The sequence below is a fragment of the Sycon ciliatum genome, chromosome 1 (genome assembly GCF_964019385.1).
Source record: "Sycon ciliatum chromosome 1, ocSycCili1.1, whole genome shotgun sequence".
NCBI lineage: Eukaryota > Metazoa > Porifera > Calcarea > Leucosolenida > Sycettidae > Sycon > Sycon ciliatum.
Genome location: NC_088643.1, coordinates 86,026,204 through 86,044,141, shown reverse-complemented (window position 1 = coordinate 86,044,141; position 17,938 = coordinate 86,026,204). Strand labels below are relative to the sequence as shown.

Here is a 17,938-nt window from a genome sequence, read left to right as displayed (position 1 = left end):
TTGTACTAATCTTGTAATTTGTATGCAATTACATGTACATACACATGCACTAGTAACCAGGGAGTAGTCCAGTAAACCCCTTCACAAAAATGGGGTTTTAAAATTAATACAAGTCATTGGCGAAAAGTAATTCCATCTCCACCAAACGCGCTCTCCGGCCGACCTCACCGTGACACCACTGAGCAACATGACTCCAAGCTTGGTGGAGGTGGGATTACTTTATTGTCATATTGATAAACAGGCCGAAAGCTGCTGGTTGCCCTTTGAGAACATTGGTGAAAAAAACCCCAAAACTACTGGTTGGCATTGTCTATTTGAGTTACGGGCCTGGTATGGTACATGTACAGTGCGTATCGGTTATAGTGTGGTCGTATACAAGAATATACTGCTTACAAGAATGAACACTCATTTTTTCATAATCATAACACATATTTTATGTGTATATTTATTCTTACAAGCAGTATTATCGCATAGTAGAATATATCAGCCCTAAGAATGGATTTTGTGTAGCAAAATATGCCAGATTAGTGCAAAGTGTATCGCCTGTAGTAATACCATCTGTGCTCTGTGCATACTCAATACAATAATATTCAACACAAAAAGAGAGTTGTGTCCAAGGAAGCATTGGAGAATCACTTTTTCTGTCCAATCGGACTCTTTCTTCCGACTTCTCTCGTATCCGCTGCTCCGCAGTCGCCTAGCACGACCGTGAGTCTGATTGATCCGTGTGTATCATGTGTACGCGTCCACATGCCAAACGTGCGCGCAATCCCGCCGCGCATATGATATGTCACACGTGATTTATCGTCTGTAAGAAATATCAGCAATAAGAATCAAATGTCGTTTTTCAAACACCCACGCTATAACCGATACCTACTGTATATTTAAAATAATGTTGTGTACTCCCTGCTAATGAAAACAAGAGTCCATAAACTGTTTACATGGTTTACATGTATGCACTCTTGATATACATGTAAACTGTGGCTAGATTCACATACTGACTCAGTGCCGTTTTATGTTCAGTCTTCGAAACACTACGAAGGCTCTTGTTTCTTGTGGTAAGGCCACCCTTTCTTTTTTCGTTGTTTAACGTCCGCGCCCGCGTACCTTTTTGCCTCCGACCGGAAAAAAAAACAAGAAAGTAGTAGTACCAACAATATGCGAAGTTGTAAATACATGATTGTGTAGTTTCACAGTGTGCCGATCATGACCTTAAACTTATAATCTTGCCTCCCGGGCATGCCTTTGTCTTGTGTTCTTTTTCTTTTTTTGTTGGCTTTTTTAAAATATCGTACGGTGTGTGTCCTAGTAAAAATCCAGATGTAATGAATTCATGACATGCTAACTCCATGCTATGTACCTGTTTTGTTGGATTCATCAGGCATGTGCTCCAATGTACCATCAAAGAGTGTTGTTCTATGCCTGCAAGTGCCGTTAGACCCAGAAATATTGTATATATCACAATGCTTTACTGGTCAAAATGTTTGATTGGGGTTTCCAGTTTTTGGAATGGGCTTTTGTTTTTTTCCGCCCTCCCGCGTACCTTTTCGCGAAAAAAAGGACGTTAAACAATGAATTAACAAAGGGTGGCCTAACCGGGGTGTGCAACGTTTGTTTTCCGGGGGGGGGGCAAGAATAGTAGATAAAAATGTAATGTTGTTTGGTCGGTTTAGTCTTTTACCTGTAGCTGTACGAAACCAATGGCAATGCAGCTGACGTATTCATCTTGTGGGATTCTGGACGGGGAATACCCGGTTATATGTTTGGTGCTTGAAGGGGGAGTTGACGCTTTGATGCTTGATTCGTGGTTGGCTCGTGGCCAATCGGCAATAATGGCAAAGTGCAACATGCCTAGGCGCTAGGCTAGGCTATGGCGGGAGGCCACGTAGATCACAGACGTACAGTCATACCATTCATGTATTGGGCAACTAAAATACTAAGTAGTTGCTTCGAATTTCAATCGTCTTTGCTGGAAGTGGAACATCGCGGCTGAGAAACGTTGGAGAAAGGGCACGGGGCACGGTTTTGGTAGATCAGTAGAAGTCAATGACTGTATTATTATTATTGCTTCAGGAGAATACCTCCTTTATGTGAACCGTCGCCAAGTGGCGAAGGTTTTCGTCCTCACTGCAGCTGCAGTTTGGCAGAAGAGACTACAGCTCGAGGACTGGTTGATGTAACGGGTGAAGATGAGTTCTCGTCGGAGGACACTAGTGGTGGACGACTCAGAATTGTAACGAACACGGTACGACTTCCTCTATTCTTTTCTCTGTGTCATACATAAAGATGGCATGCATTTGCGCTTAGGTAAGGTTCAAAAGTACGCCGTTGTGGCTTTATAGAAACTTTCACACAAATAAACATGTTACCGGTAAGTAGCGAGGGAAATCCCTGGTGATATGGCAGGTGGCAACCAGTTGTGTGCGTCCGCTTAGCCTTAGGAGACTCCGAGTAGCGGCAACACTCTTCTGCGTTCTGTCCTGAAAGCTCTGGGCAGCACTGTGCAATATATTTTTTATCCTGTTTCGAGCAACTCGCCTTGCACCAACAGAGCTAGAGGCTTGCTGTGTGCAGCTGAAGAGCGTAACCTAATGTAAAATAGGCCAACGCGAAGCCTCACGCTATAGCGCGACAACTGGAAAATAACAGTCATAATGACCTTCGTGCATTATGTACACGTCTGCATGAACTAGAGTTGGCGTCGACTCGTGTTCATTGTATGTATGCATGCATGTATGCATGACTTTTGTAGGACTCTACTACGGTCTCTCTCAGTCAGTACATACACCATGAAACAGAGCCTGTAGACCTACGTCGTACCGACCTGAAGATCAACCAACCGGGCCGCCCCCAGTCTACAATAATAATTGTACATGTAGTTGTGGCACTGCTGTTCGTCCAGCATCACAGCTGCGCTGCTGTAACCCAGAATACACGTGAACTCTACCACTTGACTGAATGGTGTATTCCGTAGTCTGAGGGCGCGTTTGGTTGGTACGATTTAGAACAGGATCGAACAGCTGGTGCACATGGAGCAGCCGCATGCCCACCAAACGGTACTCCAGAAACAGAGTACGTTCATGCGAAACTGCGCAAGACGTGATTGCATTCGTCTAAAAATGTATACGAGTCACCATGGTCGCTTTGTACGCTACAAGTCTATGCCAAGTGCAACCCAAAAGCGTATGCACGTGATCATTTGGAACCAAGATCCAATGTTCCTGCCAGGTTTCACTGTGAAAAGTGAAACTGCTCTGGCTGCTCCAGGCTCGAAGCCGGAGCAATCAGAACATGTTCTGGCCGATCCAGATGAGGTGCACTGCGCGGCCCCAACCAAATGCGCTGCTCTGGTGAATCCTGTTCTGGGTTGTATCAACCAAACGCGCCCTGGTTCACAAATTGTTCGACACTGGTAAACTCCCAGATGCTAGCTACTGTCATGAAATACCATGACTACGCACATGAGCACAAGAGTGAGCGGTTTCTGACTTTCTCTAAATGGGTGTTACGTGTATGTCACAGCAAAGTTCCTGGATTACATCAAAGTTGATGCAGAAAAGCGGCAGGAAATGGTGTAGTGCGTACTACTGAGTTGCAGTTAAATCCAGCCTGTACACACTGCATCAGTGTATTAAAGATGGCGTTATCGAAAAGAATTGTCGTAGCAGCAATTCATTCAAGTTGCACGCTCTTGTTATCGTGTTCTCTTGTTATCGTGTTCTCTTGTTATCGTGTTCTGTTGCCGCATGTACCGTACTACAGTTACAGTCACGGGATTGTTGTAGCTATGCGCCGGCTGAAAACCAAGTCCGAGCCGTTGTGTAGTCTCTGATTACTGTAGACATGATCAGTTTGATATGCTCCCATTGCAATCATAACTTCATAAGCAATCCGCCCAGTCTGCTATACATATGGGTTGAGGTTGAAGCAAGTCGACTACTACTAGTACCGCTCCGCGAGAGCTACCTAAGCAGGCTATTGCATGACATCGGACATCTGAAGTATTCACTGTGTGAGCCTCTTGGATGATTTCTTGGTGAAGAGGTTGCGAGAGCAATGACGCCTATATTAACTGTGGATGATGCATGCATTGCCCCTCACCCCCGGAGTCAAAGTTTCTCATCTTGCATTATACTGCATAGACCTGTGAAGTGCGATGTTACATTGCCCAGTATTGTTGCATGATTTTATGTTGATATGGACTTATGCCAGAACCTCCTTGATCGGTCACTGCAGCTTTTGACTTGGCAGCCTTCTCTTTGCTGCTGTACATTACTTCCCTTTTGGAATTTCATCAAGGACTAGGTGAACGAGCACGTTAATGATACCTTGAACGGTACCATGTGTCGAAGAATTCAGTTCTACTGTGACTCGGCGGTTTCAGTTGTGTATTCCTACGGTTTCGTCTTTGCGTTGATGTAACATAATCATTGGTGTCCTCGGTCTTCATCTAGGTTGGAGACCAAGATTAGCAGAAGCGACAGTGGGTGGCATGATAGGCATCAGGTAAGCTATGGTGGCTTGTGCAAACGAACTTACATTCCCTTGAGCCAATCATAGCGGCTATGTTTAGTTACCTGAATCCTTCAGAAAGAGGCAGCCACATGCTAAGCAGACAGCAGACACGTGCTAAGAAAACTGCATACTCTAGTCCTGCAAACACGTACAGGGCACAGGTCAAGCACTCCTAATACTATCCTTCACCTATGAGTACAGTAGAGCATCGAGTATTAGGACGATCTAGTATCCGGATGATAGCTAGGATGCTGCTTACGAGTGCATGCCCACCAATGCACTGTGTGTGAGTGCATGCCCACCAATGCACTGTAGAACTACTAGTACATGATCTTGTACGTATCTGTGACGCTCTCACTATCCCAACATTTCCCTTATTCAAACCCGTTGAGGCGTCCTGAACGGCGTCTGCCCGGAAGGGTTTAGATAATCTATGCTCTTCTGTGCTAGTAGTCTAGTATAGCGTGTACGTGGTGTTGCTTATGGCACGTGTCATGCATAGCAGCGGCACAGGGAATATGTCTCACAGCTAGTGATGTAAGTGCTGAAGCATTGATGTACGGAACAAACAGCTAGCTAATCTCAAACTGTTGTATTCTTTGTTTGCATTGCAGAAGGCCACGCAAGCATGGGTTATGATGTACCGTTCGTGGACATATTGCCAGATCATCTCAAGTGTCCAATATGCCTCACCGCATTCGAAAATGCAATGCAAACTGTCTGCGGACACTTGTTCTGCAAGGCTTGTCTCGAGTAAGTGTAGGTTATGCAGTCAGTATGGCTTCAGTAATGCTTGCAGATCACCTTGAGACCAGTGCAGTGCATGTTTTGGTGAATCGTGCCCTAACACTACTATAGAGGCGGCATCTGTGACCCGGGTTGATAGTGGTAGTAATTGTGATAAAGTAATACTTGCATTTGAAGCTTCCGAACAGCACCCTCCGGGTATGCCGGTGAAATGAAAGTGCCTGATTGCACTACATTTGCCTGACTGTCCATGATATGTACCTAGATCTGATGATCCTATTTGGTATGTTAGGAATATATGAAAGCATTTTGAAAGTACCATGTGCTTCATGTCTCCGTGATAATCTCACACTGCAGCCGCTTGACTGTCCCAGAATGCTCAGTCTGCAAGGAACCGCTTCAAAAGACTGGGGTAAGAGCCAAGGAACCGTGCCACTCTCCCGAATCTCTTACATGATTGACCGTAGATTATGATCTAGTTCTAGGTTCTGCAGTGCTTCTTTCTGCAGTCATTTCCTGCTGCATATTGTAAGCGGAATGGGGAAGAACATATTTGTATAGTTTGCTTTGAACTGGCACACTATTAATTTATACACAACAGGTTTATCAGGTGCAATGATCACTGTGCGAGTAGGTTCTGATTGTTTCTGAATAGGGTGTATGCTACTTGGATTTACTTGTATGATGCGAATTGCCCATTCTGCAGCTGGAAGGTTGACCCGGCCCTGTAGTTATACGGGACTGCATGCGCGGAAGCAGTGTACTAGCGACCATGGACATATTCCTGCATGTGCCAGCGACTTCTCTTTCTTTCTCTTTCCCATAGGTATTCCCTGATCGGCATGTACAGCGTGAAGTAATGGTACTAAAAGTGAAGTGTCCCAATGCTGACTGTAATTGGAGTGGATCACTGAAAGACTGGCTGGTAAGCTATGCGCGATTGCAGTCAATGGATGCGTTCGATTATACATTCTGGGCCCAGGTTTTATAATTCTCGGATGATCAGAATGAACGGATTGCGCCATGTAAACGAACGACCGGAATTCGTCACGCATCTAAAAAGACCAGGCAGGTGCACTTTGGTACTAAAAGAGTGTGTGTTGAGTGCGCAAATTCTGGCGGGAGAATTTGAAATTCCGCCCTCTCTTCAGAATTGACGGAATTGGATTCCGTCCATTCTGACCGTAGAATTTGTGTAATCCGAACGGTGCGTGTATCGTAACTTATTCTGGAATGAACGGAATTGTGTGTAATCAAACACGTCCAATGTTATCTGGACAGGCAACTTCACATTTCTTCAACCACTATTTGTACACTATTTGCTCAGTTTGGCGCAGGCACTGTAGATAACACATGTACCCGGCATGTACTTGTGTACTTGGAAGAAGTATGATATGTACTTGTGTACTTGGAAGAAGTATGATATGTACGTGTACTTGGAAGAAGTATGATGAAACGTCTCTAGCAACCAGCTGCTCTCCATCCCATGCATGTCCCAATATTTTAGCATATGAGAATGATAGACCGTATTTTGGGGTACCTGCAGTGTCCTTTGCTATTGCCGTATTGGTGTACTTGTGTCTATGTGTGTTCAGGGCATCCACAATAACACATGTGACTATGAACTGATCCGTTGCGTGCACCGCGAGTGTGGCATGCGCTTCTTGCGCAGAGACAAGGCGAAGCATGCCGATCTGGACTGTAAGCATCGCATGCTGCCATGTCGCCGCTGCAAGAAGCCTGTGCCGGCAGTGTTGATGAAGGTAGGTCATGGCCTGCGGGTCGCGATGATCGTCCTGAGAGCTCAGTCAACGTTTCCGAATAGGAAGATCTCCAGCACATATGGATTTTGTAAAAGTGGTAGCCTTTAGTTGGAAGTAGGTAAAACCAGTACAGTAACAAGCAATGTTGTGAAGATGTACAGTACGTGTAACCCTGTTCATGTAACTGGTATATACATGCACCTTTCTGCTATGTCATTGAATGCTACTTCCAAGTATGCTTTCTGCCGATCTTCATTCTTCTTTGTTTTCTCCGTTTGTCCTTCCACAGCAACATGGGGAGTCAGAATGTGTTGCTGGGAAAGTCACTTGTCCAATGAAGTGTGGCCGAAAGCTCCTGCAAAGATCAATGGTAAGCTTGCCATATCTTGTCTATGGATGAAGCATCCATCAGTCACAGGTGAAAATCACAAGTTTGTAACATTCTTTAAAGTACTGCATCTGCATGCCTTGCCTAGATGGATGCCTAGATGGATGCGTGCCGGCATGATAGTATGTCTGATGCATGCAGTTGTCTTTGATGCATTGTTGTGCTCTTTGTAGTTGGAGGATCATGTCAAGAAGTGCCCTTTATCTACAATGGACTGTCCATATGCCAGGGTTGGCTGTCAGAAAAAGGTAAGACATATCCAGGGTTCTCGCCAAAGCGACATAGCGGGGCACTGCACCCTCCGCTGTGGCCGGTGAATAAAAATACATGGAATGGAAGTACACTAGTTGGTCGACTGCTTACTGGTGTCAGTGAACGTAGCGGCCAAAATGGCAGCACAAAATGGCGGTAAAATAAAAAAAATTGGGTCCAATGATCCCTGCCCCCCCCCCCCCCCCCTCCTTCACTTTTGTTCTGGCTACAACCTTAATATTGGCTTGCTATACTTGCACTGAGTAATTGTTGTCATCTCTCCTTTCTCCTTCTTTTGTGGACTACTAAAATTACACATGTGAGTTTTTCGGCCCAGTGCAGGATGCTCAAGTTAACTACCGTACTGGCAATATATGTTGCCGCGTAACGCAGGGGGGGGGGGGGGGGGGGGGGGTGCGGCGTAACGCGCGACCAGGCTAGTGCGACAAATTTTCGTTGCGTTCGTAACGCGCGTCAGGCGGGGTGCGGCGATCTTTTCATTGCAGTTTGCACTGCAAAGGCTGAAAACTGTGAAAGCACGTGTACCGCGTGGCAAAAAAAAAGGACTGCGGCAATATAGAAACCTGTGTAACGGCTCCTGTGCGACTTTGCATGTAACGCCCTGCGTGCGGCAAACATGTGCCAATGTAACGCTTCATGGCCTCACTGCGGCAACATATATTGCCAGTACGGTAGCTCTGCCTCTCGGTATTGAGCACTCTCTTGGACAGCCTCAGTGGAACCTCTCTGTTTTTAGATATTCACGTTAGCCGCTGAATCTGGGCAGCATGACCCAAGTCGATAGCTATGGTTTCAAGTGTTACGAAATGCTGTGCCGCTCTTCAATGAGCTGGTATGCTTGCACGGCTCTGTTACCCATACCACCTCTTCACAGTAGGAATCATTTGTAGCTGATGACTGTCCAAGTCACCTGGAACGTGACCGGCTTGCCGCGCTAAGCTTCTTGTGATCCGCTGTGTCATTTTAAATGCAAGTCTATTGCGTACTGTCAAATGTTCATTGCATTTCTCTGAGTGGCATTCGCTTCTACAGTGAAACTTATTTGTGTTGTGTTTTGCTTAGGTACTACGGCAAGAGCTTAAGCAACACCTAGCAGTTGCAGTTAGCTACCATAGTGAATTGGTGGTTAACAGCACCAGCAAGGAGGCTATACTGGAGAACATGAAGAGTGCCGACATGCAGGAACTCCTCCAAAAGAGCATTGCCAGTCCGTCGACCATGGCTGCTGCTGCAGCTAATCTCCGGAGCCAAGCAGCTGATGTCCAGAGATCTGACTTGGATCGCTTGCACAGCATGATCAGTGGACTTGCATCACAGGTACAGACACAGCGAGAAAAGATTTCCAGCATTGAGGCTAGTGCCATGCGAGACGGTACATCCGCTAGTGGTTTGGGCGAGACAACCCGGGCATTAGGTGCACTCGGCTTCAACACCGTCGACTCTGCATTAGGTGAAGACATACTGAGTAGTGTGAATGACCCGGCATCGCGCTCTACACCTGGACAACACAACAGAGACATGGATGAGGTGGTCCGTCAACAGGAGCGCTCCCTTGTGGAGCTGAGTACGCATATAGCTGATCTTGAACTCCGAGTCAATATGTGCGAGGTAGCAGCTTATAATGGTGTTCTCACATGGAAGGTAACCCGCTGGTCCCAGCGCCGTGCTGATGCCATCTCTGGTCGGGCAACATCCATCTATAGTCAGCCATTCTACACAGACTACCATGGGTATAAATGCTGCACACGGCTCTACCCAAATGGTGATGGTGCTGGCTACGGAACACACGCATCTCTCTTCTTTGTCGTGATGCAGAATGATTATGATGGAGTCCAGGACTGGCCGTTCAGCCACAAGGTCACGTTCTCTCTACTGAACCAGCTATCAGGCAAGCCCGATGCGTCGGAGACCTTCCGTCCAGATGTGTCAAGCAGTTCCTTCCACCGGCCAACTGCTGCAATGAATGTAGCCAGCGGGTGCCCCAAATTTGCCGACCTCCAGAAGATTGACGATCGTGCAGAAGGGTTTCTGACCGATGAGGACTGCATCTTCATTAAAGTTGTCGTGGATCGGAGCAACATTCGAAAGCGTCCCAGTGCTCCTCCACCACCGGGGCGCACTTCCAATTCATAAGTGCAAATGGCTCCTTCATAGCATACACGGTGAAGTCACACACACACACACACACACACACACACACACACACACACACACACACACACACACACACACACAGACAGACACACGCACGCACTACCACCATCACTGCCACTCGCTCGCAGTGTCATATTTAATTTAGGTGTTTGGCAACATCAACGAAAATCTGCCATGCTCTGAACTGCTGATTAGCATCCATCCTATTACGTTCAAAATATAGCTTGAGGCTGCAGCACTGACAGTAGATCTACGCAGTGTTCTTTAACATGACCACCAGTACTTGGCATCCATCTCGCAAGGTGTGTGACTGTTGTGTTGGCCACCAACGCACTAGTTACATCTGGCTGGTAGTACATTGCCGATAGATGTCATCAAACGACGTGCATGAGCCAAAGTGCTGTACACCAATCCAACAGGTCAGAAATGCAGGCTCGTTGTTTACATCAGTTTTGATATGCCCACAAACAATCAACACTGCAGCACAGATGAGGGTGCTGTAACTGCTGTTGCACATGTGATAATCCTCTCACATGTGCTGCAATGCTGTTAACCAGGACTGTGATAATCCTCTCACATGTGCAATGCTGTTAACCAGGACGCTTCGTAGAAAACACTGCAGCAAATTTTATTAAGAAGTCCGATAGCCTGGACTGCTGGCATTACCCCAAGGCGTTTGAGCCGAGCATTAATCTTGCGTCGTGAGTGTTTCTGTACCCTGACAAGGCATGGTATGGAAGACATGCGACGTGTACATCAAGAAAACAAGTACAGCGTGGCGGCATAGTGCAGATTAGGAACGGAACTAATGATGATGCTTGTCTAAACCACAACACACCGGACTAAATAAAAAAAAGTGTTGAATCTCCTGGCAGAAGTTTTTCGGCCACGCTGAACACCAAGCTTGTGCATAACCAACTTGAACACCGGTGCTGACAAACACATAATTATAGTTGTAGAAATGTTGTGCATACCGGTAATCCTAATCCAATGCAAACATGACTGATTTACTGGTTGCAGAAGCTAGTATGTACATATTGTGGACTCAGAACCATTAAAGGTAAATGAATGCATATGCGAAAGAGAAGACGATAGGTATAAACATCATACCGGTATATACAAGCACAAAACAGCAGTCGGCATGGAGAACGGCCAGAACCAAAATGGCCCTAATAACTATATATACAGAGAGAGTAGCAGTCTGCTGCTGCAATGATTATATTCAATGACTTATGTACAATGTACTTCGAAATACATATTTTATACACATATCAACATCCGTAGACACACAGTCACTATACTGCACTGCAGCGCTATGCCGCCGGCATGGCAGAGGGCATAGCCGGCTGATCCTTGACAGCGTTATAACAGGCAAGGCTGCATACGGGTAGACCATTAGAGGAGCAAGCATACTTCTTCACTTTCTCACAATTCTGTGCTGCACATAGCTTGGGCTTTGGCGGTTCCCTGCAAATAGTACATTATGACGATGCACACACGAGACTGACTGGCATCAGTACAGAGGGATGTCATAAGTGAAGATAAGCGTATTGGCCAAAATGATGCAAGTACTGTAAGTCAACAAATATTCTTGTTGTTGTATTCTTTTATTTCAATTCGCTCAGGGCACAGGCAATACTGCCTTCTCACCGGAGAGAGGATTCTCCGATTCCTACCAAAAACGAATATTCAGTGCATATTAGCCATATTTACTTTTGGCTACTTTCAGCATGGTCATCTTTGGCCGAAAATTAATTTGTTGTGGCTGAAAATTTGTTTTGCAAGGTTCAGTGTGACAGTGTATACAGGCAGCAGCAGTACAGGCCGAAAAGTTGATGAGGCCGAAATGGATTTTAGCTCTGGGAGGCAGTAATTCGAATGGGCTGAAAATTTGTAGAAACAGTATTATCTACAGAAAGGGCTAGCAAATGAACATGCTCCAAGTTGAATGTGAAGGGAAGTTTTCCTGCAAGCTCATGTGCCACCTGTAACTTTTCACTATATTAACGCGACGTAACTTTCTCTTGCACTTCGGATATGTTCTCGTAGCAGGTAGCACTCGTGCAAACAGTTGCTGCAGAGTCCGGGAGAACATGGCATGTATGGTGTTGAATGCCCACACTAACACACACCGTCAACCACCACAGCAATCGTACACAACCATCAGAAATCAGCTTGCCATTGAACAAGTAACACGGTGTAAGCAATCTGAAAACATGCTAACATGATTGCAGTACCTTGCCCGCTGGCTAGCAAGAGGAAATTGGAATCCTTCGGGATACGAAAGGGCAATGCTGTCAGCAGTTGAGGAATACTGGACACGTGGTCCTGCAAGTCGCTTTGTCACCGTTTCCTGCAGCACAGAGCATGCGGCACAGGGCAGAAGTAGCAAAGTAATTGTAATACAAACGATGCGGGTCGAGGAGCTTTTTGCTTGTATTCCTAGTACAGGTCGTCCCCCGTTAATACGAGTCCGGTTAGTACATAAACCCCGTTAGTACATAAGAAATGTCAAGTCCCGGACGAAACGTGGTCACTTCCATACAAATTTTGTCGGTTAGTACATAATTCGTTAGTACATAAACCCCGTTAGTACATAACATTTCTCCGTACCCGCATGCCACCTACCTCAATAGTACATAATTTGTTGGTCTTTTGGCCTTCCAGTGGAGGCACATCGTGTTCTAGTTTCTACTTGTGCAAGTAATAGTTCTGGACGCACATCACAAACCGACAAAGCTCTGACTGTAGATCTACAGGCGCGGCTGGGCATGTATCATGTAAACTGTAGAATCTTCGCTAACTGTGACCGTTATAACATAATTTGTATGTTATATCGAGGGAATCAAGAATATCTCGCTGCCTAGTCGTGGTAGCAAGAAATACTCAGAAAAGTTGAAAAAAGTGAAATATTCCGGTACACAAACATGTTATGTACACTTTCGTTTAGTACATAAATCCCGTTAATACATAACATTTGTCAAGTCCCAGAGATTATGTATTAGGGAGGTTTAGTTCCCACGTAACGGAAACGCGTACGTGGGTGATCCACGTAAAGTGGATGAAGGGCACCCACGTTGCAATGTTGTGTTTAGTCACACGGAACAAACAAAAGCATGAAGCTAAAGGCCAAAACCTGGTCAAAAACGGAGCTACCCCGGCCTAAGAAGCTCATCCAATATTTTGATTTCGTGCTTCGGAAACTTCTTCAGCTGAGCACCCTCACAGCTCGCACAATGCGCTCCATTCTGATTTTCACCCACGTTCTGGTGGAACGTGGGTGAGCCTCCATACACGGTATGTCGTGAATCAGAATACGTCTGTACGTGGGTCACTGAGTATCACGTGGTACACCCACGTAAAGTACCCACGGATTACGTGGGACTAAACCTCCCTATTAACGAGGGACGACCTCAATTTCCTAGTTCCTACGCATGTGAAGCCATGGTATCGTATCCGGATATAGAGCCACCATCATTGATAAAGCCATGGTATCGTATAAAGTAGTACCCCGAGAACATGTGAAAGTGCGTGCACGGTGTGACGGATTGCACAACAGTAGTTCATGTTCATTTTGCACATGTACCGTACTCGTGCGATTCGAGCCCCCCCCCCCCCCTCTCTCTCTCTCTCTCTCTCTCTCTCTCTCTCTCTCTCTCTCTCTCTCTCTCTCTCTCTCTCTCTCTCTCTCTCTCTCTCTCTCGAATAGTGCCCCCCCCCCCCTGTCTCTGAGAGCCAATGAAAAAATAAAACCCTCTCTTGAATAGTGCCCCTCCTCGGGCTTGTAATCAAGGACATGTGCAAGTTTGGTGTTGTTTGCTATTCTTGCCCATATAATTGCGCTGGTGGATTCAGGATAAATCGGAGTTCTTGTTGCAGTATCTGTCGAGTCAAGATAGCTTATAGTAAACTTTAGACTTCTTTGCCATCTTTTGCGACATGACACGCGATTTGCGACAGTTGTGACAAGAAAATGACTGTCGGGAGCTGTCGCGTACAGTCGCAAGGTACCTGTCGCAGAAGGTGAAGAAAGTTCAACTTCTGCGACATGCGACGCGCGCCGTACATAAATGGAGTACAGCTTCTACGCTGGGTGCACACGCAGTGCACGTTCATAGTACTACTAGTGCATAAGGATACCGCAAACACCGAAAAGATTGTGAACCGTGTGTCGCTGTCGCAGCTCGTCCCAGGTGTCGCGTCGCAGAAAGTTGTATTGTGAACCGGCCTTTATGCTGGATGACGTCAATGTATCAGCATTGAAAAAAATAGTACCCTTTCTTGAATAGTGCCCCGTCTGTGGTCGACTCTGAAAAACATAATCCAAAAATTTTGGTCACCTAAAATGCCATGGGGTTGGGTACACATCACACACGTACATAGCTACAGGCAGAGGCAGGAGAGCACACACACCTCAGACCTCAGACCTGCCCATCGCGGAAGCGATGATAGCGAACAGCTATGTTAGACATAGCAACTTGTGCTGGGATTACACCATTCAACAGCTTGCAAGGCCGATGAATTGACCGCCACTATTTTTAGCCTGGTATCCACCACACAGCTGATGCACACACACACACACACACACACACACACACACACACACACACACACACACACACACACACACACACACACACACACACACACACACACACACACACACACACACACACACACACACACACACACACACACACACACACACACACACACACACACACACACACACACACACACACACACACACACACACACACACACACACACACACACACACACACACACACACACACACACACACACACACACACACACACACACACACACACACACACACACACACACACACACACACACACACAAACAACTCACCTTTTCATCGTCTTTTTTCTTGCTTTGCTTGGTGATCAGCTTCTTGACTGTTTGTTTCTACACGGCATACACACACGCACACACACGACGTAACAAACACAAACTCAAGTAGATAACACAATTGCCATGTAGGCAGGCTGACAGCGTGTACATGAAACCTTTCAAAGTAGAAACCATGAGCTATTTCAATGCTACTGCTCACAGTGCCCTGTGCAGATCTATAATTTAAAAACAGCTAATGAAATTCGTTACACAATTCCGTTATCCTAACCGAGGTTTCTGTGGCCATTTCTCAGCAAGGAAGATACAATGAAAGAAGTACAGTAACAGTAGAGCCGGTTACATTTTTTGCTATCAGCAAGAGAGAGATAGGGCAGATCATAAAGAAACCTAACACATTGAATTGCATTAATACAAGCACACGCTCAGTACCAGAGCACTATCATCCATAAAGAAGATGTAAAATGCATGTCCTAGTACCACACATCACCTGCTGGTCAAACCCAGGCCAGGACAGGGTATGTCAGAATACAGCAAACGGATATAATAATACTGTCTCTACAAACATAATTCCGTATTTGGGGATCTCTACAAATACGCACCTTAATTTCTTCTTGCTCTTTTTGTTGTTTGAGTCGACGTTTGCGCGCCAATTCTGATCGTCTAGCAAGCATTTCTTCAGTGACCTCTTTCTCTTTCCGACCTGCAGCCACAGTCGACAACAAATCAGTGGACATCTACATGTATGACACGTAAAGAGAAATATCGCATAGCTTTGTCCACCATGGACAAGACAATGAACATAGCTGCATAGTATAAGGAGTACCGTAAAAGTCCGTAAATAAGTACGTATTTACTTTCGAATTTAGTGACCACACCCGTACTAACTTTCGGGCGGGTACTGACTTTCGGGCACGAACTAACTTTCGGACCTGACTTGTGTGTAGTGGAGAAGTCATTTTCATGTCGATGTACATGCTACGTGCTGCATGTGCGCATCATACCGGTACTTATTTCGGGCAGTATGTTTATCGGGCTTGACTTGACTTCAACAGACAGAGCCAAACGAATGAAGAGGGTATTTCTTTCGGGCAGGTACTTATTTACGGATTTTACGGTACAAAATCATGCATTCTCTCAGTTTACCTTGGAGCTCCACACAAGAACATGCTAAGTGTGACCTTAGTACACTACGGTTCTCACACCGTACAAACTTAGTAGCACTCTGCCATACGATTCCCTTTCCTTGGCTGTAAAATCAAGGTTAGGTGCTCTGGCGAGACGGGGCGCTCTCGCAGTACCTCGCAGCACTAGTAGTTCCATGAAGGCATGACTGTGTGTGTGTGGGGGGGGGGGGGGGGGGGGGGCAAAGCTGACAAAGAACTCAGCTATAAACACAACAAGGAACAAGGGGTGACATCGTCACACTCAGAGACATTATCTCCATATGGGTGAGACAGCAAACTGACACAAACTAACATGCATGTACACACACACACACACACACACACACACATACATGCGCACACACACACACCATTGGACGCCCATCGCCGGAGGCGATGATAGCGATGCTACAGTAGAAGCCATAGCAGCTTGTGCTGGGATTGCACCATTCAACAGCTTGCAAGGCTGAAGAATTGACCGCCACTATTCAGCCTGGTCTACACCACACGGCTATGAAGTGGCTTTTTCTGGCCAGTGAATCCCTACTTTTTGGTCTTTTTCCCTTTTTTCACTCACACGCACACACCACACCACATATTCCGGCATGCACTGGCTGTTGGTAACCACCCAGGAGAATGAAAGAAAAGTCAGGAGGAGTCTGAGAAAGAGAAGAAAGACGTGTGTGACCATAATCGTCGGGAATCGAACCCGCAACCTATCGATTGGAAATCGCTGCACGCACCATATGGGACACACACACACACACACACACACACACACACACACCATTGGACGCCCATCGCCGGAGGCGATGATAGCGATGCTACAGTAGAAGCCATAGCAGCTTGTGCTGGGATTGCACCATTCAACAGCTTGCAAGGCTGAAGAATTGACCGCCACTATTCAGCCTGGTGGTCTACACCACACGGCTATGAAGTGGCTTTTTCTGGCCAGTGAATCCCTACTTTTTGGTCTTTTTCCCTTTTTTCACACACACGCACACACCACACCACATATTCCGGCATGCACTGGCTGTTGGTAACCACCCAGGAGAATGAAAGAAAAGTCAGGAGGAGTCTGAGAAAGAGAAGAAAGACGTGTGTGACCATAATCGTCGGGAATCGAACCCGCAACCTATCGATTGGAAATCGCTGCACATACCACTGCACCATATGGGACACACACACACACACACACACACACACACACACACACACACGCACACACACACACACCTGGCCTGGTGTACAGCTGCCAAATGCTTGACCACGCCGCCCCCGAGACAGGGGAGAGTAGAAGAGAGAGTTCGAGAGAAGTCAGCACTGCCACTAGGAAGCCGCTCCGCCACGACGCCGTCCACGATTGCAATTGTGTCGCCGAAAGCCAGGAGCAGATTTAAAACAGCGATCACAGGTAGCGCAGTGCTGGTTGCAACACGGATGGCTGGTGATTGGTATGCGCTGGGGTGTGGGCGGTGATGCCGGGGCGGGTGTCGTGCACTTGTGCACAGCAAGTCCACCGGCACTTCGGAACCACCGAAGGCAGGCATGGCATTGACGTGCGCCCAGCTGTTCCGCTACAGGCAGCTGGCGATCAGCAGAACATTTGTGGCGTCCGAATCCAAATTTACACTTGAATGTCCGTTTACATATCAAGCAAGAGAGCGGTACCGGGGCAGGACGCTGCACACGAGTGCGGTACGCATCTCTCCATTGCTGACGATCCTGGGCCAGAGTAAACCATTCATCAATTTGGCACAGTTTCATGTCTGACTGTATTCTGTCCTTCCACCAAAGACGAGGTCCCTGAGCTGGTCGGGGAGCGTCAAGCCATCCAAACAGCAACTGCTTAGGGAGACGGTTGTCAGGAATCCGAGCTACATGGCCCAACCACTGGAGGCGGCGACGGCGCATAGTGTCCGACACCAGATCCTCATCCCCCCAACGCTTACGGAGGTCACAATTCCGGACATGATTCAACTCCTGATCCCAGCGCGAGACTCCTAGGATACACCGTAGACATTGATGATGAAAGTTGTCAATACGGATCTCATCAC

The 17,938-nt window shown here is 46.6% G+C and overlaps 2 protein-coding genes across 2 annotated transcripts in view; one reads left to right on the top strand and one right to left on the bottom strand.

Annotated features, from left to right (window-relative positions):
- The first annotated feature begins 1,964 nt into the window (after positions 1–1,964).
- Positions 1,965–10,133, top strand: LOC135806069 (TNF receptor-associated factor 3-like). Its single transcript, XM_065320215.1, has 9 exons — positions 1,965–2,245; positions 4,455–4,506; positions 5,130–5,268; positions 5,620–5,674; positions 6,089–6,187; positions 6,858–7,025; positions 7,315–7,395; positions 7,587–7,661; positions 8,749–10,133. Exons 3-9 carry the CDS (start codon positions 5,144–5,146, stop codon positions 9,817–9,819), a joined length of 1,674 nt encoding a protein of 557 aa, XP_065176287.1. The 5' UTR covers positions 1,965–2,245; positions 4,455–4,506; positions 5,130–5,143; the 3' UTR covers positions 9,820–10,133.
- Positions 10,134–10,449: 316 nt separating this feature from the next.
- LOC135806070 (INO80 complex subunit B-like) overlaps positions 10,450–17,938 on the bottom strand; it is a 12,581-nt gene continuing 5,092 nt past the window's right edge. The window contains exons 7-10 of the mRNA XM_065320216.1: positions 15,318–15,418; positions 14,716–14,772; positions 12,078–12,193; positions 10,450–11,307 (exon numbers count right to left, since the gene is read on the bottom strand). Of these exons, the coding sequence (XP_065176288.1) occupies positions 11,154–11,307; positions 12,078–12,193; positions 14,716–14,772; positions 15,318–15,418 (428 nt within the window). The 3' untranslated portion in view covers positions 10,450–11,153. The remainder of the gene's footprint in view (positions 11,308–12,077; positions 12,194–14,715; positions 14,773–15,317; positions 15,419–17,938) is intronic.

Coding starts and splice junctions, on each gene's coding strand:
- LOC135806069 (XM_065320215.1), top strand. CDS start 5,144: ATGGGTTATGATGTACCGTTCGTGGACATATTGCCAGATCATCTCAAG. Junction 6,188..6,857: donor GATCACTGAAAGACTGGCTG/GTAAGCTATGCG, acceptor ATGTGTGTTCAG/GGCATCCACAATAACACATG. Junction 7,026..7,314: donor TGCCGGCAGTGTTGATGAAG/GTAGGTCATGGC, acceptor GTCCTTCCACAG/CAACATGGGGAGTCAGAATG.